Source organism: Astatotilapia calliptera, chromosome 7 (assembly GCF_964374335.1).
Source record: "Astatotilapia calliptera chromosome 7, fAstCal68.1, whole genome shotgun sequence".
NCBI lineage: Eukaryota > Metazoa > Chordata > Actinopteri > Cichliformes > Cichlidae > Astatotilapia > Astatotilapia calliptera.
The window spans coordinates 43,987,384-44,015,081 of record NC_137428.1 but is presented as its reverse complement, the minus strand read 5'-3'; the positions used below and the strand labels follow the sequence as shown (position 1 = coordinate 44,015,081).

General features: G+C 41.1%; 1 protein-coding gene across 1 annotated transcript in view; it reads right to left on the bottom strand.

Annotated features, from left to right (window-relative positions):
- The window catches only part of agbl1 (AGBL carboxypeptidase 1), a 71,659-nt gene extending 44,236 nt beyond the window's left edge, over positions 1-27,423 (bottom strand). The window contains exons 1-6 of the mRNA XM_026174779.2: positions 27,148-27,423; positions 14,523-14,586; positions 12,544-12,690; positions 11,461-11,592; positions 11,065-11,158; positions 8,105-8,142 (exon numbers count right to left, since the gene is read on the bottom strand). Of these exons, the coding sequence (XP_026030564.2) occupies positions 8,105-8,142; positions 11,065-11,158; positions 11,461-11,592; positions 12,544-12,690; positions 14,523-14,586; positions 27,148-27,204 (532 nt within the window). The 5' untranslated portion in view covers positions 27,205-27,423. The remainder of the gene's footprint in view (positions 1-8,104; positions 8,143-11,064; positions 11,159-11,460; positions 11,593-12,543; positions 12,691-14,522; positions 14,587-27,147) is intronic.
- Positions 27,424-27,698: the final 275 nt, after the last annotated feature.

Here is a 27,698-nt window from a genome sequence, read left to right as displayed (position 1 = left end):
CTGGAGGGGAGAGGGAGGGGAAACAGGAGGACAAAGGAGGGGGCAACAACTAAGCTGTAGTGCCTCTTCACCTCACTGTGCAATACCTTGTGCAATACTTTTGTAAATAGTCAACAGTGCAATAGACCTCAATACTTGAAATGTGCAATTCACTTGTATTTTTATTTTTTATTCCTATTTATTCTATTTATCCCCTTTGTATATTTTATTTATATTGTCTCTGTATTTATATATATGTGTGTGTGTGTGTGTGTGTGTGTGTGTGTGTGTGTGTGTGTGTGTGTGTGTGTGTGTGTATATATATATATATATATGTGCTTTTTTGGAAATCGAATTTCCCAGAGGAACCCACCCGAGGGATTAATAAAGTTCTATCTAATCTAATCTAATCTAATCACTGCCTTTTTTAGGGTCTTGTTCAGATTAAATAGAACAAAATATAAAGCATTAAAACATGTTAAAAACACAACAGCCTTGATAAATGCAGAGTAGTTTGGACCCGGAAGCAGGATTCATACATCATCACTTGGAGACTGGATAATCTACCTGCTGTGAATGTTTTAATGCAGTACAGCTGTTATTATTATCACTTGTCACATCCTGTTTATGACAGTTAAAATAAATAACATTCATATAAGTGACACCACATGTAAACTGTATGTGGTGTTAAATAGGCCTCTACTACTGTACTTTAATGTTGGTCATAAGGGTGGTACTTCAAGATCCACATATTTTATGAGGTGGTACTCATTGTGAAAGGTTTGAGATAGTGATGTGCGGATCAATACTGAAATATCGATTCCTTCGATACCAGTCATTTATGTTCTAGAATCGATTCTCACATTAAAATATCGATATTTTAGTAATTTAGGGTAAATTTGTAGTTTATCATTAACAGGAACAGAGTGGAAAGAAACTATATCATTCGGATTGTCTACGTTGGAAGGAACTACTTTCTCTTCTGCCTTCCATAGTCATGTGCAAAATACGGCTGTATAAATGTGTCGCAGCCCCTTGGCGTGCGCATTCACAACAATGGCTGAGCGTAAATGGAGTCATGTGTGGACGTGTTTTACCTCCACAAACAGCTGAGACGTAGTTTGCGATACATGTGGCAAGACAGTGAGGTGTTGTGGCAACACCACTAACCTTCTCAAACACCTCAGAGTAAATCATATCACAGATTATGACGAGCGTATGTTGAGGCGAACTGAAGAGGAGGAGTGGACAGGGACAGGTGCTGCTAGGGGGAGACAGACATCTCTCGCGGAGTCCAAATAGCGCACGACTTCAGTTTTTTTTATTTCTATATGATGAATTCTGCATTATTAAGTGATAAGAATAAGTAATCTGATGTCCTGTAATCATGATGACGCTATCATTTGAGATACAATAAAAGATACAATAAATAAAATACATTTTTGTACAAAGATAAGATAAGATAAGATAAGATAGAACTTTATTAATCCCTCGGGTGGGTTCCTCTGGGAAATTCGACTTCCAAAAAAAAAGCACAGCAACGACCGAAGTTACAGTTACAGAATTGTTATATATATATATATATATATATATATATACACACACACACACACACACACACACATATATAAATACAGAGACAAATATAAATAAAATATACAAAGGGGATAAATAGAATAAATAGAAATAAAAAATAAAAATACAAGTGAATTGCACATTTCAAGTATTGAGTCTATTGCACTGTTGACTATTTACAAAAAGTATTGCACAAGGTATTGTACAGTGAGGTGAAGAGGCACTACAGCTTAGTTGTTGCCCCCTCCTTTGTCCTCCTGTTTCCCCTCCCTCTCCCCTCCAGAGAGGAGTTAAACAGTCTGATGGCGTGTGGGACAAAGGAGTTTTTAAGTCTGTTAGTTCTTGTCTTTGGGAGAAGCAACCTGTCACTGAACAGACTCTTCTGATTGTTTATGGCCGTGTGCAGAGGATGCCTGGCATTGTCCATAATGTCCAGCAGTTTCTTTAATGTCCTTTTCTCTGCCACTGTCACCAGAGTGTCCAGCTTCATGCCGACCACAGAGCTAGCCCTCCTGATCAGTTTCTCCAGCCTGGATGAGTCCTTCTTTGCTGTGCTGCTCCCCCAGCACACCACAGCATAGAAAAGTACTCCAGCAACCACCGACTGGTAAAACATCCTCAGGAGCTTCCTGCAGATGTTAAAAGACCTCAGCCTCCTGAGGAAGTACAGTCGGCTTTGGGCTTTTTTATACAGGTGCTCTGTGTTGCATGACCAGTCCAGTTTATTGTCCACCCACAGCCCGAGGTACTTGTACTTGTTGACCACCTCCACCTCCTCCCCCTCTATCTGAACCGGCAGTGGACCTTCTCTGGACCTCCCGAAGTCCACAACCAGTTCCTTAGTCTTTGAGGTGTTGAGTTGCAGGTGGTTTGTGTGACTCCAAAGTATCGGTATCGGATCAGTATTGTCGATACCACCATGAATTTTACTTGGTATCGGATTGGAAAAGAAATCAGTGGTATCGCACATCATTAGTTTGAGAACCACTGGTGTAGAAAATATGGAAAACCCAACAACTCCACAAAAGTGTCTCTATCGCCCCCTGGTGTCTGGCTGCAGTATTGTTCAAAAACCCCACACCCTCGACATTAGAAGATGGAACGGGGACAAAGTAAAAGTTCTCCTGAGATAAATTTTTCCAAAAGATGGTTTCAGCAATTATTATTAGTTGTTCTCATCATGTTGAGGGGTCTCCTTTATCATAAGTTTGATTTTAATTTGTTAAATTGATGCGCAACATCATTTTTGATTGGCAGCTGCACTTACAGAGAAAATTGCATATATCGCTGTTCAGGTACTGAAGCTACAGCAAAGTAAGCCATAACTTTTAAGGAAATGTCTGTAGAGCTCTAAAAATAATTTTAGCAAAGCACAGATCTGGGGAAGGATGCAGAAAAATGTCTGCAGCTTTGACAGTTCCATGAGCCCAGTGGCCTCCATCAACCATAAATGCAAGAAGTTGGGAGCCACTAGGATTTTTCCTAGATCTGGCTATCCAAACAATCTGAGCCATCAGAGTAGAAGAGCCTTAGTCAGGGAGGTGACCAAAAACCGAATCGTCACTTTGACAGTGATCCAGCATTGCTCTATAAAAATGGTTGTCCTGCAGCACTCTGCCAATCAGGCCATGATGGTGTGGCCAGAAGACACATAACAGCCTAGCCAAAAGGCAGCTGAAGGGTTCTCAGTTCATGAGAAACAAAATTATCTGGTCTGATGAAACAAGAATTGAAATCTTTGGCCTGAATGGCATGCATTATGTCTGCACCAGACATCAATTGTCACCTGGCCAATACCATCCCTACAGTGAAGCATCATGCTGTGCGTATGTCTTTTTTCACCAACCAGAACTGGGAGACTTGTCAGGGTCAAGGGAAATTTATGCAGGAATGTACAGAGACATCCTTGATGATAACCTGCTCCTGAGAGCTCAGACTGGGGCATAGGTTCATCTTCCAACAGGAAAATGACCCTAAACACACAACCATAACAAAGGAGTGGCTTTGGGACCATTCTGTGAATGTCTTTGAGTGACCCAGCCAGATCCCAGACTTGAGCCCAATTGAAAATCTCTGGAGAGATCTGAAAATGGCTGTGCACTAGTGTTTCCCTTCCAACCTGATGGAGGAGGAGAGGTTTTACAAAACACAAACCACACACATATATGTGTGTGTGTGTGTGTGTGTGTGTGTGTGTGTGTGTGTGTGTGTGTGTGTGTGTGTGTGTGTGTGTGTGTGTGTGTGTGTGCAGAAATGTCAAGCAAACATTTTTCTCTTTCCAATTTAGGGGTATTGTGTGTAGAATTTTGAGGTGAAAAAGGAATTTAATCCATTTTGGAATAGGACTGTAATATGACAAAATGTGCAGTTAGTGAAGCACATACATACTTGTCCTTTTCCCTAATCTAAATTGATTTATTTTGTTTTTGACACAATTTTGGAAAATTTTGTCAAAATCTGTCAATTCCATTTGGGGATTATTTTGTCTTCATGTGTATATTCTCTTGTTTACATACTTGTATACCTTTTTGTTATTTCTTTCTGAAGTTTTGTATTTCATCTTCGTAATGTTTGTCTATCAGGTTTCTTTGCTTTTCTATGGAACAGTCATCTTACTAACTTCTGTTTCCATCATATGAACATGATCCTGGTCTTTAATAGTACAGACTGATAATCCTGTGCATAATCCTATCAATTTTTACAGTAGCTTCCTCTTTTTCCTGTTACTACTTAGAATCACTTAGAAGAGCTGCTGTCATTTGAGGTTTTCTTAACTGTGACGTGAATAAGAGATATAAAAATAAAGTTCTGTTTTTTTTTGTAAAAACTGCGTTACAGTTTTTCATATCTCATGTAAAGTTAATGCTACTTCTCAGATCGGTTATGTTTACTTTAGATGACCACTAGCGCTTTTTCCTTCATAGCTTGGCAAAAGTGCATCAGTAGCTCATAACATTATGTTAGCTTCAACACACTTACCTTTTAAGGTGAATTGTCTGCAAATGTCGCCCCTGCGACACATGGTAGGGCATCTTGTATTCTTTGAGCTCAAGCATAAAATGTGTCTATATGTCTGCTGCTCTCTTTTTCCAAGGCTTTAAAAAGGCTTTCATAATTAGAGTTTCATGGGTGATGGTCCATTGGAGCTGGTTGTACAGGCTTCAAAAATTTCCATGAAACCTCCTTTTTGTGCAAGGAAATTAGTGATGAATTCTGAGCTGATTATTTTGAATATTTTTGTCTGGTTTTTCATTTGCTGAAGAACATGCATTACATTTTGCAATGCATTACTTAAAAAGAGTACTTAATTACTCATTGGAGAAAGTAACTACTTGTCACATTACTTTCATGTCATTCCGTAGTATAGTTTGAACTGCATTGTCACATAAATATTATTAATAAATCTGGGGCTAGTTGAAACGCAGCCAAAAGAAACATTAATGAATGAAACATGAATCAATTTTATTGGAATTCCACGTGAAAGACCAACACAAAGTGGTGCACACGTGAGAAGTGGAACGAAAATCCTACATGATTCCAAACATGTTTCACATATAAATAACTGAAAAGTGGGGTGTGCGTAATTATTCAGCTCCTTTTGGTCTGAGTGCAGTCAGTTGCCCATAGACATTGCCTGATGAGTGCTAATGACTAAATAGAGTGCACCTGTGTGTAATCTAATGTCAGTACAAATACAGCTGCTCTGTGATGGCCTCAGAGGTTGGTCGTGTCCAAATTCATGGGCTGCATCCTCCTGAGGACGGATTTGTAGACCGATTACGTCACAGCGACGCACCGAAGGCTGTCCAAATTCGTAGACTCCTCCGAATGCAGCCGACAAATGGGTCCTCCTTTTCTCCGAATTTGAAGGATGGGTCGGGTGTGTCCTTCGTGGCCTATCATATCCCAGAATTCGTAGCGCGGCCCAGCCAAACTCCAGTTTCCAGCAATGGCGGCCGCTACTAAGTTTTAAAATTACTCTTATTAATCGTTCTGGGTCACAAAATAAACTTTTAACATATTTTCAGGCGAGAATGTGGGTGTGTAAACTTCAAATATCTGCTCGGTTTATCAAGACATTGCATATTTGCAAAAGTGGTTCGACGTTTTCGGAGACGTCTGTTACCCACCAGCTCGATAGCTAGCCGAGAGCTCGAGGGTTACTGAAGCCGCTGAGAACGGCACAACTCCCAGCACATCATTTTCAGATCACCGCAGACTTTCGCTACTCAGGTTAAACGTGATATATAATTCACTTAGACAACCTAAAAATGTTATTGTTGGGCTTTTTTCAGTGTTTTTTTGTTTTTGTTTTTTTGTTTTTGTGAGTAAATCGGTTTGGCTGAGATTAAAGTTATTAGATTAGATTAGATAAAATAAAACTTTATTAATCCCCCTCCTCCTTGGTTTTCACACAGCTGAATAAACGTCAAACAGAAAACTGATTAAACAGAAGTGTGAGATGGTCGAGAATTTACTCCAGTGTCCTGTTATATTTTAGATAGCAAGAAGCAGACGGCTGAGTTTATTAAACTCCACCGAGATAGCGGTGACGCTAATCAGAAGGCTAGACCGTCCAATTCCACAGCCGTTTACTTCCGGCCTACCCGACCTTCTGAGGACCCGGCCCACGTAGACCGCGAAGGCTGGGTCCTCAGGAGGATGCAGCCCATGAATTTGGACACGACCGTTGTCTAAGAGAATATTGGGAGCAACAACACCATGAAGTCCAAAGAACACACCAGACAGGTCAGGGATAAAGTTATTGAGAAATTTAAAGCAGGTTTAGGCTACAAAAAGATTTCCCAAGCCTTGAACATCCCACGGAGCACTGTTCAAGCGATCATTCAGAAATGGAAGGAGTATGGCACAACTGTAAACCTACCAAGACAAGGCCGTCCACCTAAACTCACAGGCCGAACAAGGAGAGCGCTGATCAGAAATGCAGCCAAGAGGCCCATGGTGACTCTGAACGAGCTGCAGAGATCTACAGCTCAGGTGGGGGAATCTGTCCATAGGACAACTACTAGTCGTGCACTGCACAAAGTTGGCCTTTATGGAAGAGCGGCAAGAAGAAAGCCATTGTTAACAGAAAACCATAAGAAGTCCCGTTTGCAGTTTGCCACAAGCCATGTGGGGGACACAGCAAACGGATGGATGGAACCAAATACAGGGCAATCTTGGAAGAAAACCTCTTGGAGTCTGCAAAAGACTTGAGACTGGGGCGGAGGTTCACCTTCCAGCAGGACAACGACCCTAAACATAAAGCCAGGGCAACAATGGAAAGGTAGAGACATACCCTAAAAGACTGGCAGCTGTAATTGCAGCAAAAGGTGGTTCTACAAAGTATTGACTCAGGGGGCTGAATAATTACGCACACCCCACTTTTCAGTTATTTATTTGTAAAAAAAATGTTTGGAGAGGTGAGGGGAGCCACCAAACTGAAGAAGGAGTCCTAGTAGGGCTGTCTTGGTTGACACGCTTCTACAATGTTGCATAGAGATCAGGGGCAGTACCCCTGGATTGGCCGACCAGGGTGGTGGTTCCCATCTTTATGAAAGGGGTCGATGAGGTCCACCCCTTGTCAAATTTTAATCTATTTTGTCTACATTTTATTGAAAACAATTTAAATAAAACATTAAACTGTTTCTTCAATTTTAAGCTGCACTTCCAATGTTTTTTGTAATGTAATTTTGACTATAGTAGCAAAAGCTTGACAGCTGAGAGAGTAAATTCAGTCTTCACCTCCAGTTTTTAAAATGACACTGCGCAATGCACATATACTTTTATTACACCTCCAAAAGCCAACAACAACAAATTCAGATCATGTCAGTAACAGATCATATGTCAAAACTGTCGATTAGAAGATTTTAATGACAATAACTTCTGAAATGTAATAACGTTGAATTGCAGTTCTGTTCATCTGTATTTATGCATTTAAATGAACTGCTTAATGGTTCCTGGAAGTTCTGTCAATTTGTGACAATTAACCAAACATTTTAAACCCTCATTCATGGGCCTGTCTTGATCCCTCTCTGCAGACTCTGTTCTTGTGCACAGTATCATGCATTAGCTTATTCCTTCTGTAGTTATAACTTAAACACTATCTTGGAATCATGTGGAAAGCTCTTCCTCTTAGGCTCTTCCACCTTGAAGCCACAGATATGAGAGCTGCCCCAATGTATAAGCCTTACATTTTTGTCAACCAGCTTAAACTCAAGTAAGCATGCAGCTCTTGTTAGTGCCCTATTTTTTATTTTGTGAAAGCAGTAGTTTATATTAGCCTGATCCCCACCTGTTAAGTTCTATAGCACATAAAAAAATGCAATATCTATTTAAATCTATTTTCATTGCACTAAATGCCGTGTAAGGTATCTTTATGGTCCTTGAAATTAGACACAAAAATCATAAGAAAACAAAATGACCTCACAAATCAAGCATTGCCAATGTGTCCCCGGAGAAACAGTTGTGACATGATGGTAATGAAGATGGTGATGATGAAAATGGAAACATCAGCTGAGGAATGCTCAAGGTAATAAAAAAAACTTACTTGTGCACAGCAGAGCAGAAAAGGCATTAATGGCTGCCCTAGGAAAAAAACAGAAAAGTGACGTCTGACTCATTTGAATCAACACCAAATTAAAATAAAAAACGAATTGCATTTGTAATTGTCAAAGTAAATCTTTATGTATGAGTGAACATGAAATTATTTGACTTCTAAAATTAGAAACATCTTGACTCAGGGTGACGCTGAAAAATTGATTCATCTTCATTATTACTTCCAGTCTGGACTACTGTAGTTCATTTTTGTCAGGATGTCCTAAAGCTCCCTGAAAAGCCTTCAGTTGATCGAAAATGCTGCAGTGAGAGTACTGACAAGGACTGGAAAGTGAGTATTTTTCTCCTGTATTGCCTTGTCTTAGCTACCTGTTAATTCCAGAACTGAATTTAATATCTTTCTTCTTACATACAAGGTCTTGAATTGTCTTTTCTTAAAGGCTTCAGAGTACCATATTGTCCCAATTGAGCACTTTGCTCTCAAACTGCTGGCTTACTGAGCCTGTGGAACCAAGTAGAGTTTGGATCTGGGAAAAAGACACTTTCTATTCTTTAAGATTAACCCGAAAACTTTTCTTTTTGATAAAGCATATAGTTAGGGCTGGATTAGTTGACCCTGAATACTGCCTTAGATATACCGGTAACTAAGATATTAAATATAACTGTGCTAATAACACAGATGTGGTTGTTTTAATATATGCATTGAAGGACATTTAGTCAAAAATGGCTCCAAGTGTTACTGGAGGTCAAGGTAATGCCATCTAGAGTAAGAATCGTGTTTGTAAAATGGTACAAGAAAGTCAATTTAATCTGAATTTAGAAACAAGGCATTAGAGTTCATCCAGGTCTGTATGTCTTTAAGACATTCATGCAGTTTAACTAATCTGTGTATGTCATCTGGCTTCATGGATCGATAAAGCTAGGTATCATCTGCATAGCAATGAGAATGCACTGTATGTTATGGCTTCTACCAATACTGCCTAATGTATTATGCCTGTATAATTTAAACAGAATTGGTCCAAAAACAGAACCCTGTGGTACTCTATAACAGTGCTTAGTGTTTGACTCTCCATTTACACGAACAAATTAGAGTTAATGATATTAGCGAGCTATGATTCAAACCACTGCAGGGCAGTAACTTTAATGGCTAACACATTTTGTAATCACTGTGTTAACATTTTGTGGTCTGTGGTGTCAAATGCTACACTGAGGTCAAGTAAGTAAGTAAAATGCATTTATAAACACTTTTTACAGGTAAAAATCACAATATACTTTACAATAAAACCAGAAATAAAATATATCATAAGAATGAACAAAAAAAAAAAAACATAAAACAACAATTTACCTAAAGGTTGTCAGTATGCCTTCAGCTGTTTTTTAAATGAATCAGTGGAGTTTACAGAGTAAAGGCAGTGGAAGAAAAATCCACAACCTTGCCCAAAAAGTCATATCCCCATGAATTTTTAAACCGAGTACGTGGGTCCAGCAGGAATCTCCAACCCAGTATTACAGGAAACAGGAAAACATGTAATAGACACCATGTCCATTTCATGCTTTGCTGCTTTAAAACTGGAAATAGACACACATGCAGAAGTTGTATTACTGCATGCAGATGTTGCATTACAAGCAGGGGGGAGATAATATCTTTAAAGCCTAAATACACTTCTCCGTGACAGTGTACTATACCTGGACTATAACAAAATCTCAGTTTCTCTGCCCATATGGAAAAGATATATATAAATCTTATAAAGTTTGTATCTGTCTTGTGTGAAACTTGTATGAAAAGCATATAAGTGTGAAAACAGATATAAGATCCCTTGAAAAATTATATAATGAAACGTGTATGTTTTGGATACTTACTAAAACAATGTATGAAAGTAATGCGAAAGTGGCCACTTTCATGAGTAAATCACATATAAGTTTTTACTATTTCTTTTCCGTATGGGTGACCACCACCCTGCCTGTCACCCAGTGAGAGCTGGGACAGGCTACTGGTCCCACTGCAACCCTTAACTGGACAGGCGATTAAGAAAATGGATGGATCAATGGGGGGCAGTTAAATATTCTCATATATGGTTAAATGTGGCTTGTAGTTTAAAGAACTATGAGTGGTCAGTAGACAGTGACACAATTTTATAAGTTTGGTTCTTGATGCCGTCACATTGTATTGAAGTTCAGACTTTAATTCGAAGGATTTAATAAAACCATTACTTGAACTATTTATCCAAATATAGCCTATCATAGTTGTCATTGGCTTTATTTATTATCGCAGTTCTCACCCAAAGGTTTCTCAAGGCAAAAAAATAGGATATTCTTCCATGTCAGCAACCTCATCTCAGTCATGCTTTTCAGTATTGAAGACAGTACTGTAGTCAGAGAGATCCCCAAACAAGCTGCAACTGAAAGCATCTACAGTTAAAGTCTAGCTGAGCGTCCCAAGGGAGTCCATGAATTCTGAACTTCAGCCAATCATGTGCTGCAAAAATGTTCATCCAGAACAATTCAAGGGTCCAGCGCACCAGGCCCAGGGTAGTGTCTCGAGTGAATGTCTGGTGAGCATCTGGTGGCCGGGCCAGAAAAGCAACATGGGTCCGTCCGCCTGTGGGCCCACCACCCGCAGGAGTCGACATAGGGCTTCAGTGTTAGTGGATCGAGAGGTCCTGGCACTCCGATCCCTAGCTTCCAAAACTGGTATTATAAACAGCTAGCTATAATTCATCAACTATTTCTATAAACCACTTGAATTAATGCTGAAAGTCTGCACTTAAATCACACCTTGATTGTTTAATTTAGAGTCCACTGCGGTACTGCAGAAAGCAAAATTACAAAAAAATTGTGTCAAAAACATTATTGGATTCTGGATGAAAAATTGTTCAAAAGCCTATGGCCCTGACTGTATCTATATGGTAAAACTGATCAGTGGAAAATGCAGAAAGCCCTTAGGATACTTACTTAATAGCATGCAGATGCTTGGTTGTGTATTGAGGAATGAGGCGGTAGATGACATCCAGTCCATGGTTTTCTCCTATGAGGTTTGCTGTAGAAACTGTCAAGACAACACAACTGACTTTAACTCTGTTACTAAGATTATCAACATATAAGTTTAAACACAGCAACAGGTAAAGCTTCTGAAATACTCTCCCCTTAAAATTAAGGTGGAGGCTTTACTTGTTAATGAAGAATTCAATAATAAAGTACTCTGGATGACAATGTATAAGGTAGGGTTTAGGATAAGGGTAAAGTTTGGATTAGAATTTAGAGAAATAGCAGCTATGATTATTTTTAGGGTAAGCCTCCAGGATATGAATTTAACTCCAAGCTGGTGACAAAAACAACTATATTGTTTACCTGATGAACAGAAGACTTGGATCACCCAGAGGCAGGCAGCAGTTCTCCTGGCATGCTGGCCATTGTGTTTCAGCAGATTCAGAGTCAGCAGCACTGCACCTGCCTCTTCTGCTTTCATACCAATACGACGGTCTACATATATATATATACATTGCAATGAATACGCATGGTGACAGTAAGTATTGTGAAAGTAAGTGATGAAAATTTTAAGAATGCAAGAAGTCAAAAACATTCAAAAATAACAGCAACCCCAATGAAAAAGTACTTAAAATAGTAGCATTCAAATATTAAAGTTATATGATTTTTTTCCATCTTTGGAAAATTACCATGAGTGTAATTGTGATTATTACTAGCAGTGATGTAGTAGCATTAATAGCTCTACATAGTTACACCAAGCAGTGATCGCTTGACATGGTGTAACATTAGCAGATGGCTAAACATATCTGCATTTCTAAATGACATATTAAGGACTAGTAATGACATGTAAATGATGAATTAAGCACTTGCTAATAATAACTAAGTGCTACCTAAATGTATTAGCAGTTTGCTTTGTATTTCCATTATAGACCTTTTGCTTTTTTTTAATATTGCAACATAGAATTAGAATAGAATAGAATTCAACTTTATTGTCATTGCACATGTCACAGTACAAGGCAACGAAATGCAGTTTGCATCCATCCAGAAGTGCTTTAGCCATGATATAAATATATTACAAAATACATATTAGCAATAATATAGGTATATAGATATATTACAGAAATGGGTCTGTTATAGGTATGAAGGTACAAAAATGGGTCTATTATGGGTATATTACAATGTACACGGTATGAAGGTATGTTATGAATATGCCTTCATACCATGTACATTGTAACATACAATGACCCTCAGTATGATTTAAATTGTTGGTCAGACAAATAAGCACAGATATATCTCTGTGAGAAGCTTTCATTATTCACACACAAACATAGCTGTCAGTGAATCAGGAACCACTGTGCTATTTTTGTAGATCATCTCACCTTTCCTAAACAAACTTTAAGAGTTAGAAAGAGTTATCACAATACATGTTGTTTTGTTCATTCCCACCTTTGTGTCCAACTTTAGCTAGCAGGTGCAGGAGTGGTATGAGTATAGTGTAGTTGGGACTGAAAGTGTGGCCATATTTAACCAGTGCAGTCAGCAGAGCCTCACTACCACCTTTCTTGATCATATAGTGGATGCGCCGATCTGTACCTGAACAGAGAGCAGAGGTTAGTGCTTGGCTGAAAGGGACTGAAATATAAATAGTGCCTTTTTTTACTATTTTGAAAAAATATAAAGGATGCTACAAGCCGCATTCAAATGGGCATTCATCAAGTACTTCTATTTATTGCAAAGGACATTACTGCTCCAAATGAAGACTTAAACCTTAGTCATCCTCAGAATACGAGGGGTGTGACAGCCACAGATATCTTCCAAGTGCCCTCACCTTCTAATTCTGAAAAATATTACTTATCTGATAATAAAATCTCTTTTCTTTCCCTTCTTTTATTTATTTACCTTTTTTGCAATTCCCCTATTTTATTTGTTTTTCTATCTATGTACTCAGCTGTAACCAGTTTCCACATTTGATCCTATTATATGTCTATATATAGACACATCATTGCCTTTGTTACCTGCAGAAGTTCAGCCTCTGGCTGCTGGGCTGGGGTCTGAATACACTCAGCTTTGACATCACTTGTTGTTGATTAGCTTCTTAGCAATCTGTCTAAGAGCCACAGTTCTGTTAGCAGTATACTGCAGTTGTTTCTGTCTTGGATGTTGTTTGGATTTCACCATTGCACTTATGTCCTTTCATGCAATACAAATAAAATTAATGTCCATATTGCCACTTCTCAAAAGCTATAAACCACTCTATATTTTTTGTCTTCCCAGCATACATGTGTATGCTGTTTTCTTCCTATCCTTCCTGGTGCATATATCTGAAAAAACAAGTAACGCAAGTAACAAAATAATATTAATTTTAATGTATTTACAGAATTTAGTACAGTAACGCATTACATAACTGCATTACTAAAAATAGGATTACTGTCATCCATTCATTTGGCACATGCTACACCCAGCCCTAGATGCCAGCTGAAGTCAAATGAGCTCTGTTTTCTTCTACCTCCCAATTAAAGTGTGTGATCCTAGCTACAGTGGCCGCTGTATGACAAACAACTGTGGCTGATATTTATCTGCATAGACTGTCACTCTGAGTGTGGGTTGCGGCTCCACTATTTACCTCAGCTGTCAATATGTTGGTTGTTTGTGTTTTTTTACTCATCTAAAACTTTGTGAATCTGTGTTTTGGGTCCGTTTTGTCAATCCACACAGTCTGCTTCTGCCACACTGTGACATAAAGGTGCAGACACATATTAAAATTTGCCTCTCCAGCACAAATGCCTACGAGTTCTCCTCTCCTTTCCCCCTTGGTATACTATATTTGTAGCTGGTCTCTAGCCTCGTACATAAATTGCAATTAGTTGGAACAGTGACGTTCATCCCGGCTATTTTATTCAGGATGATGAGGCAGCACGATGACTTCAAACCATTGCCCGCTCCTGTGTATTTTCAACTCTTTACTCCCTGAAAGGCTAGTAGGAATAATGCTTGAAGAACTTTTCTGAATTGAGGGGTTTCTGTCATATTTCAGACCTGCTTCTAGGTTTCTGACTATGCAGCTACCCTTGGAAAAACCTGGAAACTTTATTAATGATCATCAAGTCATGTTTTTATTGATATATATATAATGAGGAGTCAAAACTCATCTTAAAGGTACAGGGGAGGTCGTAAAATGTCATCTTTATGGAGGAAAAAAGTGAACGGATGAATTCTAAGTTCAAAAGATTGCATCTGCTTGTTGGAAGATGTAATTACACATGAATTTAAGTACAGTTATGAGTTCTTAGTAACTTAGTTTTTAGTATATTTAATTAAAAAAACAGACTGTGCCTTTAAAGGCTTTGTGTGTTTATTGGCATTTTCCATAGCACAACAACTTTTTACGTAAGGATGGAAACCAAATGGTGAGAAGATGATCTTACCAGCTGACAGAAGTTCATCCAAGACACTGAGGATATTTAAGGTGCTCTCCACATCCCCTACATTCTGCAGAGACAACACACACACACACACACACACGCACGCACGCACGCACGCACGCACACACACACACACACACAGAGAGAGAGGGAGAGAGAGAGAATATAAGACATTTAAACCCACAAAATAAAAGAATAAAAAAGTTAGAATGCATCTAACCTACTTTTTTTTTTATTTAACCAGGAAGATCCCATTGAGATTAAAAACCTATTTTTGAACGGAGACCTGCCTAAGATAGGCAGCAGCAAATGTCTCACAGTTACAAAAATTACTCAATTAAACACAGGCAGCAACAACAGACATTCTAAAATAAATGAAAAATTAATTAATTAAATAAATAAATAAATAAATAAAGATAAAATTTAATAAAAATTCTAAAATTCAGTTAAAATGACAAACAATCTTATTGAAACAGTTGCATGTTATGGAATTGGTCACAAGGATTCTTAGTTTAGATTCAAAAGCACTTAATGAAATGAATTCAGTCATTTTCCAGTCGTTCTGCAGCTCGTTATAAGCAAAGGGTGCTAAATGGACAAAAGCTCTTTTGCCAAGTTCAGTTCGGGCAAATGGAACAGAAAGCAACAAGTAACCTTGCGGACGAAGAGAATAACGATCAGCATGTTTCATTGCAAGCAGGGAACACATATAGAAAGGCAGCAATCTGAGTATTGCCTTATATATAAAACTGTATAAATGAGAGTTCCTCCGACTGGCCAAAGCAGCCCCTCCCACCTGAGAGTATAACTGTGGTGTGTCTGAAATTTACAGTTAGTGATGAACCTCAGAGAAGCATGACACACAGTATCTAAATCAGAATGTGGACTCCATATACAATCCAAACAACCCAGCTGCTACTAATGGTTGTGGTTTTTGCACTTTTTTAGTGACTGTCACTACATATTGTTATTCTTGTTTTTGTTGAATGATTTTATCACTCAACAAAGCTGATTTTTCTTGCTTGTGTTTATATGAAAGTGGAATGATTGCAATTTGTTTTGCAAATTCTCATGTTTTGTGAATCTCTTATAATTGTCTTCATGTCATCAGCTGTCAGGACTGAGGCCTGCAATCCCAAAGTTGAGCACAGTCAGCTGATTATGACCAGATGGAACATGGTGAGTGTAGTAGTGTTAGGATGCCTGGGTCATCGACCCAGGGTTTTTGAGTTTATGATCATCCTGGCCAATGACCATAACCCCCGTACCTTATTTAAAATTTTTAACTCTGTGGTTAACCCTTCCCCGGACATGCCTTTAATTCATTCTCAGGGTCTTTGTGAGCGATTTCAAACTCACTTTTTAAAAAAGGTCTCATCTCTTAAGTCCTCCCTTCCCCCTGCTTTATATCCTCTCCCCATTCCTGAGTGCATTTCAACTTTCCACCAGTTTGAGCCTGTGTCACTTTTGACTCTTAAGCGGCTAGTTGCTCAAATGAATAACACCAATACTGTGCTTGACATTCTTCCATCTCGTTTAGCTAAGGACTGTTTTGATGTAATCGGACCTAGTATCCTATTTCTTATGAACTTTTCCTTGCTCTCAGGCTGTGTTCCTTTGTCCTTTAAGCATGCTGTAGTCCACCCGATTCTTAAAAAAAGAAATTCTGACTATTATGACCTTCAAACTATAGACCGATCTCTAAGCTTTCGTTCTTGTCCAAGATCCTGGAGAGACTAGTTCTCTCCCAGCTCCAGGCGTACTTGGACACAAACAATATTGCTGAGAAATTTCAATCTGCCTTTAAGCCATTGCATAGCACTGAAACAGCGTTGGTTAGAGTTCTTAATGATATTCTTGTAACCACTGATACTGGACGCTCTATGGTCCTAGTTTTACTGGACCTCTCTTCGGCCTTTGATATGGTAGACCATAACATTTTATTACTAAGACTTGAGCACACTGTGGGTATTAGAGGCACTGCCCTCGACTGGTTTAAATCATACCTCGCTGATAGATCCTTATCAGTTAACTTAGGCACCTTCTCCTCTTCCTCCGCTCCGGTCTGTTGTGGTGTGCCTCAAGGATCAGTTTTAGGCCCTATTCTCTTCTCATTGTATTTGCTCCCTCTAGGTGCAATCTTTGAAAAATACAATATCGCCTTCCACTGTTATGCCGATGACATACAGATCTATTTTGAACTTACTGACGACCTTGCTGTGTCCCTGCACTACTTTCAAGAATGCATGCGGGAGGTCAAAGAATGGTTCCTGAGTAATTCCCTCGTTTTAAATGATAAGAAGACTGAGATTGTGGTGTTCAACAGTAAAATCCCTCGTGCCCAACTCTGTGCTGCCCTGGGTTCCTTTGCTAGTTTTTCTTGTGACTATGTCAGTAACTTGGGTGTACTGCTGGATAGCTCGCTCAAACTCGATAAGCAAGTGTCTGCTGTAGTGAGATCTAGCTTCCACCAACTGCGCCTTATCTCTAAGGCTAGGCATTATGTTCCGCATGAGGACCTGGAGAAGCTTATTCACGCTTTTGTGACCTCCAGGTTGGATTATTGTAACTCCTTGTACTATGGTCTTCCCTCTTCTCTTCTTCTTAAACTGCAAACAGTCCAAAATGCAGCAGCCCGCCTTTTGACTGGTACCAGGAAATTTTGCCATATTACCCCTGTCCTAGCTAGCCTGCATTGGCTGCCCATAAAGTACCGTATTCAATTTAAAATATTACTTCTTACTTTCAAAACTATTAATAAATTAGCGCCAAGTTATCTTAGTGAACTTCTCAAACCACATACTCCTGCTAGAACACTCAGATCTGCCACTCAACTACTTCTGACCCAACCCAGATCTCGACTGAAGTCTCGGGGTGACCGTGCGTTTGCTCTGGCTGCCCCGGTACTGTGGAATACCCTTCCTCTCGACCTCCGCGCATCTGATTCCATTGCACTGTTCAAATCACGATTAAAAACCCACTTATTCAATCTTGCCTTTCCCTCTAGTTAATATTTCTTTTATGATTTTATATCATGCACTTTTATGCTCATTTAAATTCTTGTTTGCTCTGTACCTGTTGCTTTCCTATGTATTAGTGACAGTTATCTGCTTGCATATTTAGTACTTGCTTTGGTCCTATTTCTATTATTTCTATTATCCTCCTCCTATACTCTATTTTACTTGTTAAGCACCTTGGCATACCCTTGGTTTTTAAGTGTGCTTTATAAATAAAGTTTATTATTATTATTATTATTATTTATACTGTCTAGTTTTTGGTTTCTTTGAGTTCTGTCTTATGGCTTAGGTCTCTGTCTTCTTTAGTTGCCCTGTCTCCCCTATCACCTGCATCCCCTTGTCTAGTTCGCGTCTATGTGTATCTTAAGTTCCTATATCCCCGTGTTCAGTCAGTGTTTGTGTCTGCCCTGTTCCCACGTCTCTGTTCCCTCTGTAGTGCCTGCATGTGAGTCTGTGTCTTTGTTCAGTCTGTGTTATGTGTTTCCTGTTTTACTTTGAAGGTCTCCGTCTTTTCTCAGTGTGTTCAGTTTACGCTTCTTTGGTCTCGTCAGTTCTGATTTGCCCCAGCTGTGTTTCCCTCCTGTTACTCATTCCCTGATTGCTCCCTCTGTGTATTTAAGCCCTGTGTTTCTTAGTGTCTGTGTCGCGATCTACCGTTTTCTTAGCTGTGTGTTCTGTCATTCCTCTGGTTTAAGTTTGTTTTGAGTTTTTTCAGTTATGTTATATTTTTGAGTACCAAATTAAAGCCTTTTTGAGTTCACGTCTGTCTCCGGAGTCTGCACCTTGGGTCCTATTCCTGCCTGCACACAGCCACACCTAACAGAAGATCGCGACCAGAACATGGACCCAGCAGACTCCGTGTGGTATCAGCGACCCGCAGTTTCTGCCTTCCTCAAGGAGATCGTGAGGGAGGAAGCTGAGCATGCCCAGGAGCTCCAGTCACCCTTCTATGGGTCACGTTTGGCTTTGGGAGGGCCCCGCAGCCTCCAAATGGCTACGGCCGAGCCAGTGTCTATGCCTCGGGCGATCAGGTTGAGCACGTGCTCCTTCTCTCCAGTCGCTACACCTCCGCCTTCACCCCTGGATTACCAGTCCGACAAGAGAGTTAAGCGGCGGAGGAAGAGAGATTATGTGACACCGGACGTTAGACTCACTCCGCTGCAGTCCTTCGCTCTGTTTTTGGGTCTGCCGCGTTCTGAGCTTCACAAACTCTCTGCTTCCTCATCGCAGCCCGGTCCTTTGGAGGGTTCGCAGCCCAGTTCGCCACCTCCCACTTCCCGGAGGAGGCGACGCTCACACCGTCACCACTCTTTTTCTGCGGAGCAACTCCCGGTGGTGAGTTGTGATTGCTGTCGTTCCTCGGAGCTGGAGACTAACAATCATATGAACACTGCTAAAACTGAGACTATTAAGACTGTTAGACGTGGTGGTGGTAGGAAGTTAAAAAACGTTTTAGAAGAGTCTGTGTTTGCTGAGCCTGCTCCTTCGCACCATTGTGTTCCTGCTCCCAGGGCAGCTCAGGCCCAGCATTCCCCTGCACCTGTTTCAGTGCTTCAGGTGAGGGAGGCTGAGGTCCAGCTGGTCCCTGCTCGGGTGTCTAGGCTGGCTGAGCCTCTGCCTGTCGCTGCACCCGTACCAGCTCCTCGGGTGGGGACTGCAGCTGCCCAGCCGTTGACTGTGCCTGTCCCGGCTCCCAGGGTGAGGATGACCGGGAACCAGTTAGCTCCTGCACCCGTACCTTCTCCTCCGGTGGGAGTGGCTGGTGTCCGGCAGGTACTTGCACCTGTTTCTGACCTCGCTGGAGGCTCAGGTGAGCCCGTCCAGCAGTTTTCTGTAGGATCCGTAGGCTCAGACAACCTAGTCCAACCATCTGCTAATCCACCACATCACCCGCCATTACTGCCATCGTTACAACAGTCAATACAACTTAAACTTCTCTCCATAGCTCAGACATTAGATCACCTATCGGCTCAGTCACCTGCTCAGCCACCTGTCTCCGCTGGAGGGTCCGAGGGGCCCGTTCAGCCTCCTGTCTCCGCTGGAGGGTCCGAGGGGCCCGTTCAGCCTCCTGTCTCCGCTGGAGGGTCCGAGGAACCGCTTCAGCCACCCGTCTCCGCTGGAGGGTCCGAGGAATCGCTTCAGCCGTCTCTTCCTGCTGGAGGATCCGAGGGGCCAGTTCAGCCTCCTGTCTCTGCTGGAGGGTCCGAGGGGCCCGTTCAGCCACCTGTCTCCGCTGGAGGGTCCGAGGGGCCCGTTCAGCCACCTGTCTCCGCTGGAGGGTCCGAGGAACCGCTTCAGCCACCTGTCTCCGCTGGAGGGTCCGAGGGGCCCGTTCAGCCTCGTGCCTCGTCAGCTGGGGGTCCGGGAGGACCCAGCCAGCACGTCCTAGTGTCTGCTGATGGTTCTGGCGAGGCCGTTCAGCCACCACCGGCTCCACCGCCTGGTCCGGCCCCCGAGTCTGCAGCTCCGCCTGGTCCGGCCCCCGAGTCTGCAGCTCCGCCTGGTCCGGCCCCCGAGTCTGCAGCTCCGCCTGGTCCGGCCCCCGAGTCTGCAGCTCTCCCTGATCCGACCTCAGCCTCTGTAGCTCGTCCTGCTCGTCCTGTCCGGCCTGCTCGTCCTGCACGTCCTGTCCGGCCGATGACTGGACGTCATTGCCGTCATGGACGGCCCCCTGAACTACGTCGCCGTCGGTGCCTCCCGCCCGGCCGGCCTCCTGATCTGCTCGGTCGCCGTCGGTGCCTCCCGCCTGGCCGGCCTCCTGAACTGTTTTCTAGGCTCTTGGACCATCAGCCTCCGGGCCGCCCCCCTGAACTGCCCGGGTTTGGACTATCGTGCTGTCAGCCTCCGGGCCGGCCCCCTGAACTTTTTTGAGACTATTGCCTGGGCCTCTGCGCTTTTTGTGAGCTCTTTTGTTTGTTTGCTTTTGGACTATGCCTGGGCCTTGGTGCTGTTGTTTTGGACTTTGTTCCTGTGTTTTCTTCTGTTGCTTTCCAGGCTCCGTTGTTTGTTCTTTCTTTTTTTGTTTTGGCTCCTTGTTTTGTTTCGAGCCCTCCATCCTGTTTCCCCCCGCCGCCCACCCTGGTTGGGTTGTTTTTGTTTTTTTGATTTTGATGTTTTGGTTTGGGCTGTCTGGAAGCCAGCCCTTAAGGGGGGGGTACTGTTAGGATGCCTGGGTCATCGACCCAGGGTTTTTGAGTTTATGATATTATTTATACTGTCTAGTTTTTGGTTTCTTTGAGTTCTGTCTTATGGCTTAGGTCTCTGTCTTCTTTAGTTGCTCTGTCTCCCCTATCACCTGTATCCCCTTGTCTAGTTCGCGTCTATGTGTATCTTAAGTTCCTATATCCCCGTGTTCAGTCAGTGTTTGTGTCTGCCCTGTTCCCACGTCTCTGTTCCCTTTGTAGTGCCTGCATGTGAGTCTGTGTCTTTGTTCAGTCTGTGTTATGTGTTTCCTGTTTTACTTTGAAGGTCTCCGTCTTTTCTCAGTGTGTTCAGTTTACGCTTCTTTGGTCTCGTCAGTTCTGATTTGCCCCAGCTGTGTTTCCCTCCTGTTACTCATTCCCTGATTGCTCCCTCTGTGTATTTAAGCCCTGTGTTTCTTAGTGTCTGTGTCGCGATCTACCGTTTTCTTAGCTGTGTGTTCTGTCATTCCTCTGGTTTAAGTTTGTTTTGAGTTTTTTCAGTTATGTTATATTTTTGAGTACCAAATTAAAGCCTTTTTGAGTTCACGTCTGTCTCCGGAGTCTGCACCTTGGGTCCTATTCCTGCCTGCACACAGCCACACCTAACAATCTCCGACAACATCGAGACGGCCTACCTGGAGGAGATTAGGAACCTGGAGACCTGGTGCCAGGAGAATAACCTCCTCCTAAACATCAGCAAGACTAAGGAGCTGATCGTGGACTTCACTACAAAGCAGGCGAGGAATTACAAACCCCTCATCATCAGTGGCACGCCAGTGGAGAGAGTGGACAGTTTCCGATACCTGGGTGTCCACATCACTCAGGACCTGTCATGGTCCTGTCACATCAACACCCTGGTTAAGAAAGCCCGTCAGCGTCTCTTCTTCCTCAGAAGACTTAGACTTCCATCTGCCACTGAAGGCGCTCAAGAACTTCTACTCCTGCACCATCGAGAGCGTCCTGACGTCAAACATCTGCACCTGGTTTGGGAACAGCACCAAGCAGGATAGACGAGATCTGCAAAGGGTGGTGCGCTCGGCAGAACGCATCATTCAATCAGAGCTCCCTGACCTGCTGTCCATCTACACCAAGCGGTGCAAGTCCAAAGCTAGGAAGATTATGATGGACCTCTCCCATCCCAACAATGGACTCTTCTCACTGTTGAGGTCTGGGAAGCGCTTCCGCTCCCTTAAGGCCAAAACAGAGAGAATGAAGAGGAGCTTCTTCCCCCAGGCTATTCGGGGCCTGAACCAGGTGTAGGACTGGACTCTCCCAAACACGTCACTATAAGACTGGACTCTCACACACGTCACCACACGCACCACCACACATTTCCTATAATCCTATAATTCCTATAATTTATAATCCTTATCTTTATAATCTCTTCTGCTATTTGCACATTCTTTACTGTAAATTCCTAAGTTAATTTGTAAATTTTTGTAGTAAATTGTAAATATTGTAAAACTTTTCTTCTGTCATATAATGGTCGGGCATTGTACAGCTACAAGCATTTCACCCCCATGTCATACTGTGTATGGTTGTGTGTGTGACAAATAAAATTTGAATTTGAATTTGAACAAGTAGATGTGTTTCATGGAAATTCTGCATCCTGCATTGACACGTCCTGGAACACAGTGTGAGCATAGCTTGCTTCAGGACTTTATATGCAGACAGGGCAGAAAGTGGCACTGACCTTGACATGTTACTGTGAAGAAATGTTTCTATAGCCTGTTGAAATCCTGGCTGTGAAATGTCTTCATATTAATTACACTGGCAATATTTTTAGGCTTTTCCAGTTTTTCCTACTTCCTGTTAAATTCAGCTCCTTTCATGTAATGGAGCACAAACAGTTCCAGTGGATGACACCATATTTAAAAAAAAACCTTTTATACACACACCTCTCTTCCCTTTATCCTTATCAGCGTTGCAGGGGAGCTGGAGCCAATCATGACGGACTCGTGGCCTTATATACATAAAATGTGTCCAATATTTCCAAACTAATGGACACTAGGATATTAGTTTATTTACATGTTTCTTATGTCACATTTACTCCACATGTACATGCAGATGGATTTTCTCAGAGATTCTAATCCCACATTTTCAAAACGATCCGACTGAGCAGAGGTCTGCTGGTCTTATCAACTACCCAATCTGGCTGATTAAATTCTGCCGTTTCAACAGAAATCTTTTAAGGTGGCCAAACATCTCCCTCGTTAAAATGTGCGTTGTATGAAGAAACCTTCTCCAATGTCCAAATGAGGCCGCTGATGAATATCTGATGCCAGATATAAATAACTTAATGTGTTGCATCCAGACAGGCTGTTTAGATGGCCAGCAATCTGCCTGTTCAAATAGAAACTATAGTCTTGTTTCCGCAACAGGATCTTTCCCTAGGGACTAGGAACCATTGGAACAACCTTAGCTCATGGTCAAATTTAAGGTAAAAATATTTTGAGGTCTTGTGGGAGGCCATCTCATGTTTAATCCTCCACATTACCCTGTAAAATTCATAATCTTGAGTCTGATCTTGCCTTGCTGCTTCTGCTCATCTATTTTCCTGCAAACTCACTGATCTCATCTGGTATTCCAGTGGAACAGACTGGGCTATACAAGAAAGACTCGAGATTTTTCTTGTGTAGTAGTCGGTAAATACGTAAATTTGTGTTTCTTTACACGCCACTCGACTGGAATTTTCTCAAATTGCATTGGTCTTTAGTTCTAGCTATTCAGTGTGAAAAGTAATAAAATAGTACAGGCTTGTGTTGAGCAAAGATTGCTACACAAAGGTAATAACATCTTAAATAGGATAGACAGGTTATGTCAACTTAACCAGTTGAAGCAACTTGCCACTTTTCACTGCAACCACATGTTCCAGTCTGAAGTGGGTGACAGCCTGAAAGCTATTTTTTAAAAAAGGCCCTATGTTTGATGAGGGAGCTTTGTTTTTGCACTGTCTTTACTTTTTTGTAACTTAAACCCTGCATATAAAAATGGTGCTTGTGCTGCACTCAACCTTTCTTTCTGGCTGCTGTTACAACCAAATTTCCCCTTCTGGGACAATTAAAGGATTATTCTGTTCTATTCTAACCATGATGAGGCTTCTGACAGTGGCTTCTTGGCTCAGGTCTTATAGTCCAGACATATATGAAAACGTGTGACTTTTCAGTTAACACTGAGATACATAATTTTAAATGAGCTTTAATTATTTTTTTTCACCCTCTCAGTGAAAAAAGAGCACTCACAGCAAAGTTGACCCATTACACTGATGTAGAGAACTGAATGAGCCAGTATCTCAGACTGTCTACCCATGAAATATTTCTACCCTTCTGAAGTTTCACATGTTTAGAAGGGAGGAAATTCTGTGACAGTAATTAAATATGTCTGTTCCTCAGACTGTGATTCTCATCTGACAGTTTTTAGAAACTGCCCTAACACAAAATTGAATAATCATGTCTACAGGTTTGATTCCGCAAGAGCTGCTTTAACAGGCAGTAACAAAAAATATAAATATTCCCAATAATCTGGGAACCTTTATGAGCTCATTTGCAAACAACTTGAAGTCCACAGTGCTATTATTATTATTCACAACTGGAAAACATTTAAGACAGCTGACAATTTTCCCAAAGGTGGACATCCCAGCAAATTTTCACCCAAAGGTCAGCGCATGCAATACTAAGAGAACCTGCAAAAAACTTTACAGGCCTCAATTAGCAATGATAAATGTTAACCCTGAGCAAGGAGGTTAGGAAGGGTTGCAGAAGGTAACATAGGTTTGCAAAGCTGAAACCTGAACAAACCACAAGACTTCTGAAACAATGGGCCTCATTTGCTGATAAATGCACGAGAAATTTCTTACAAAAAAAGAGTTTGCAATTAAAGTCATGTTAGATTTATGCCACAGTTTTTTTCTTACTGCTGTGCGTATATTAATAAATCACAGTCATTTTAAATCCTACATACTGCCTATAATCTGCATAAAGCCACCCCTCCCCATTTGTCTATACAAAGAAACAGGTTCATCTGGAGGTGACGATGTAAGAGAGAAGTGTGCGTCTCTAAGGCAAAACAGAAGGAGAAAGTCTGAGTAGAAAAGCTACTCAGCCAGAAAATGGACAACATTCTTAGTGTTTCTATGAGAGTGATGACCGTTTAAAATTAAGTAAATAACAAAGAAAGGCTTCACCTGATAAAAAAAAAAAGGAAAGCTCGATGTCATTTCCCCTAAAAGAAAGAGAACAAGTAAGTGTCCTGTTAGCCTGAGATGAGAAACTTACTGCAATTTTTTAAAAGAAAGAAAGAAAGAAAGAAAGAAAGATAAGACCATTTAAGTTAAGACGAGTGAGATTAATTAAATATATTTAAATTAAAAGGATAAAGCCTACGTCTTTACTTTTATCACTTTGTTTTCCTTACATGCCTTGTATTTTTTTGTGTAATTCTGTACATTTTGTGGCCTATGATGTTTTAGAAAACTGCTCACTTCGGTCAGCCCGGTTGTTGTTTTTAAAAGTGCTTTGTAAATTAAGTGCTATGGTACTGTTAATATTATTAGTAGTAGTAGTGGTAGTAATAGTAGTATTCATTTTAAAGATTTGTCTTTACTTTCCCAGCACAGTTAGGTCTTCATTTGGTTGTAAGTGTGAAATGGACTTCTAAATCTATTTGTAAAGTAAAATCAAATTGAGGTATGAAGGCCAATGCCTTTGGACAAACCAAACTGGAGATGCTTGGTGTTCATGGACAACACCACGTTTGGAGAAAACCAAATACGATATATCAGCACAAACACCTCATACCAGCTGTCAGCACGGTGGTGGAGGGGGGATGATTTAAGCTGGATTTACAGCCACAGGACCCAAGAACGGCGCAGTCACCGAGTCTAACATGAACTCCTCTGTGTACCAAAATATTCTAGAGTCAAAGGAGAGGCCATCGGTCAGACAGCTAAACTTTGTCTGAAACTGGCTGAAATGCTGTGTTGAGACCTTCAGAGAGCTGCGTATAAATGACTGCTTGCAAGCCTGAATGAGCGAAGCAACACTGTAAAGAAGAATGGAACAAAATTCCTCCTCAGTGATCACAGAGACTGATAAAGTCCTACAGAAAATGATAGCTTCTGGATAATGCTGCTGAAGGTTGTTCTACAAGCTTTTGAATCATGTAGTGCGCTTCATTTTTCACATTGTCTGTCTTTGTGTCCTTTAGCAGTAACAAAAAATCGATAAGAGCTGCATGAATATGTTCAATGTAAAGCCAATATATTCCTTTCCTCGTTTGTTTTGTGCTAATAGGGGAGTGCTGAAAGAAACTTTCTCTGTAGAGGAGATATCCTATATGACCACCTTTCGTGGCTTTTGAGGTTCCTTCAGAGGAACACTTAATAAAGATCAGTCACTAAAAACTGTACTTTGAATTGTATTATTAAGTCCGATTCAGCAACTCAGGGTTCATCTGCAGTTAGAATGGTTTCTGCCAGTCCATCCACACTCAGGAAATCTGTTCATTCTCAGATGCTGGGATTAGGTTTAGACTGACTGAACTGTAAATTCAGGACTGTGGGTATGAAACACTATTTGAAAGAACTGCCCAGACTCAGTAGTCAGAATGTGTTGTCATTAAAAATGTGAGGTTAGTCCGCCACTTTTTAAAGAATGATGTTCAGCCAGTAATGCCACCTGCTGTTTCAATCTCTCCACCCCTATACCCCCCAGTATCCAACTGTAGCACCCCAGGGATGTTTTGTATCATACCATCACGGTCCCTTTCACCAATACCTTAACAAGCAGATAGATAGATAGATAGATAGATAGATAGATAGATAGATAGATAGATAGATAGATAGATAGATAGATAGATAGATAGATAGATAGATAGATAGATAGATAGATAGATAGATAGATAGATAGATAGATAGATAGATAGATAGATAGATAGATAGGTTTTCATCACTGCTCCATATGAGTGTGTTGCAGTTACGTCTTTTATTTAAAGATCCTAGTTTAATGCTGATGCAGGACCCAAGTTTATGTCCAACTTCAACTTTTTAAGGATCCAGTGTCAACCACAAACCAAATAATGTGAACATGATACAGCATATGAATGTGGATCGAGCTTGATGTATATTTGATACATGTTTGATGCAGCAATTACCCAATGCGAGCCTGCAAAATATACCACACGCAAAGTACAAAAATCATATCTTGTTAATATTCCAAACATATTCGCAAACCTCAGATATTCCTCTCAGTAAATCAGCTGAGGCAAAGCAAAACATATTTTAGTTTTTCTTTTATTTTTCTCCTTTTTTTTATATCCCTAACAGACTATTAGGGGCTCAGCATACATTAAAGCTAATATGGAAGTTAAGTAATTGTTTTGATTTGTTATTTCAGTGTTTTATACCAACACGTCACATACAGGAGCACATACCTGCAGAGTGGAAAGGAGGACCTCTAAGCCGCTGGAGGAGCTTAAGGTGGCCGTCATACTTGGTCGACCTCGTCCTGTTCCAGTCAACAGATGGACGAATCAAAAGAGTGAAGGAAAGGTGAACAAACTTTTAAACAGACAAACGACAAAATGAAACGGGATCATCAATGAGGACTTGGACAGTCTGAGAGCCGAAGTGTCTCCTCAGCAACATGCAAGCAGTACTTCAAACAAACACACACAGACACACTTATAGCATCAGTGTGCTTTTCTCTCTGCACAGGCTGTAACGATACTGTGTCTAAACACAGCGGAGTGACACTCACAGGGCCAGGGAGGGGGCACGCGTGCTGGTGTGTGTGTCATTGCTGGACATGTGTATTAGTAAAGTTAATGTCATCCTGAGAGTGTGTGTCATTTCTGCTCAGTCTGTTTTACACGATCATAAAACACATGCAAAAAACATAACAATAAACACATTCCTCCTACCATAAAATACAAGAAAAGTATTTTTATAGAAAAGTGATTATATGTGTGTGTTATTGTGTTTA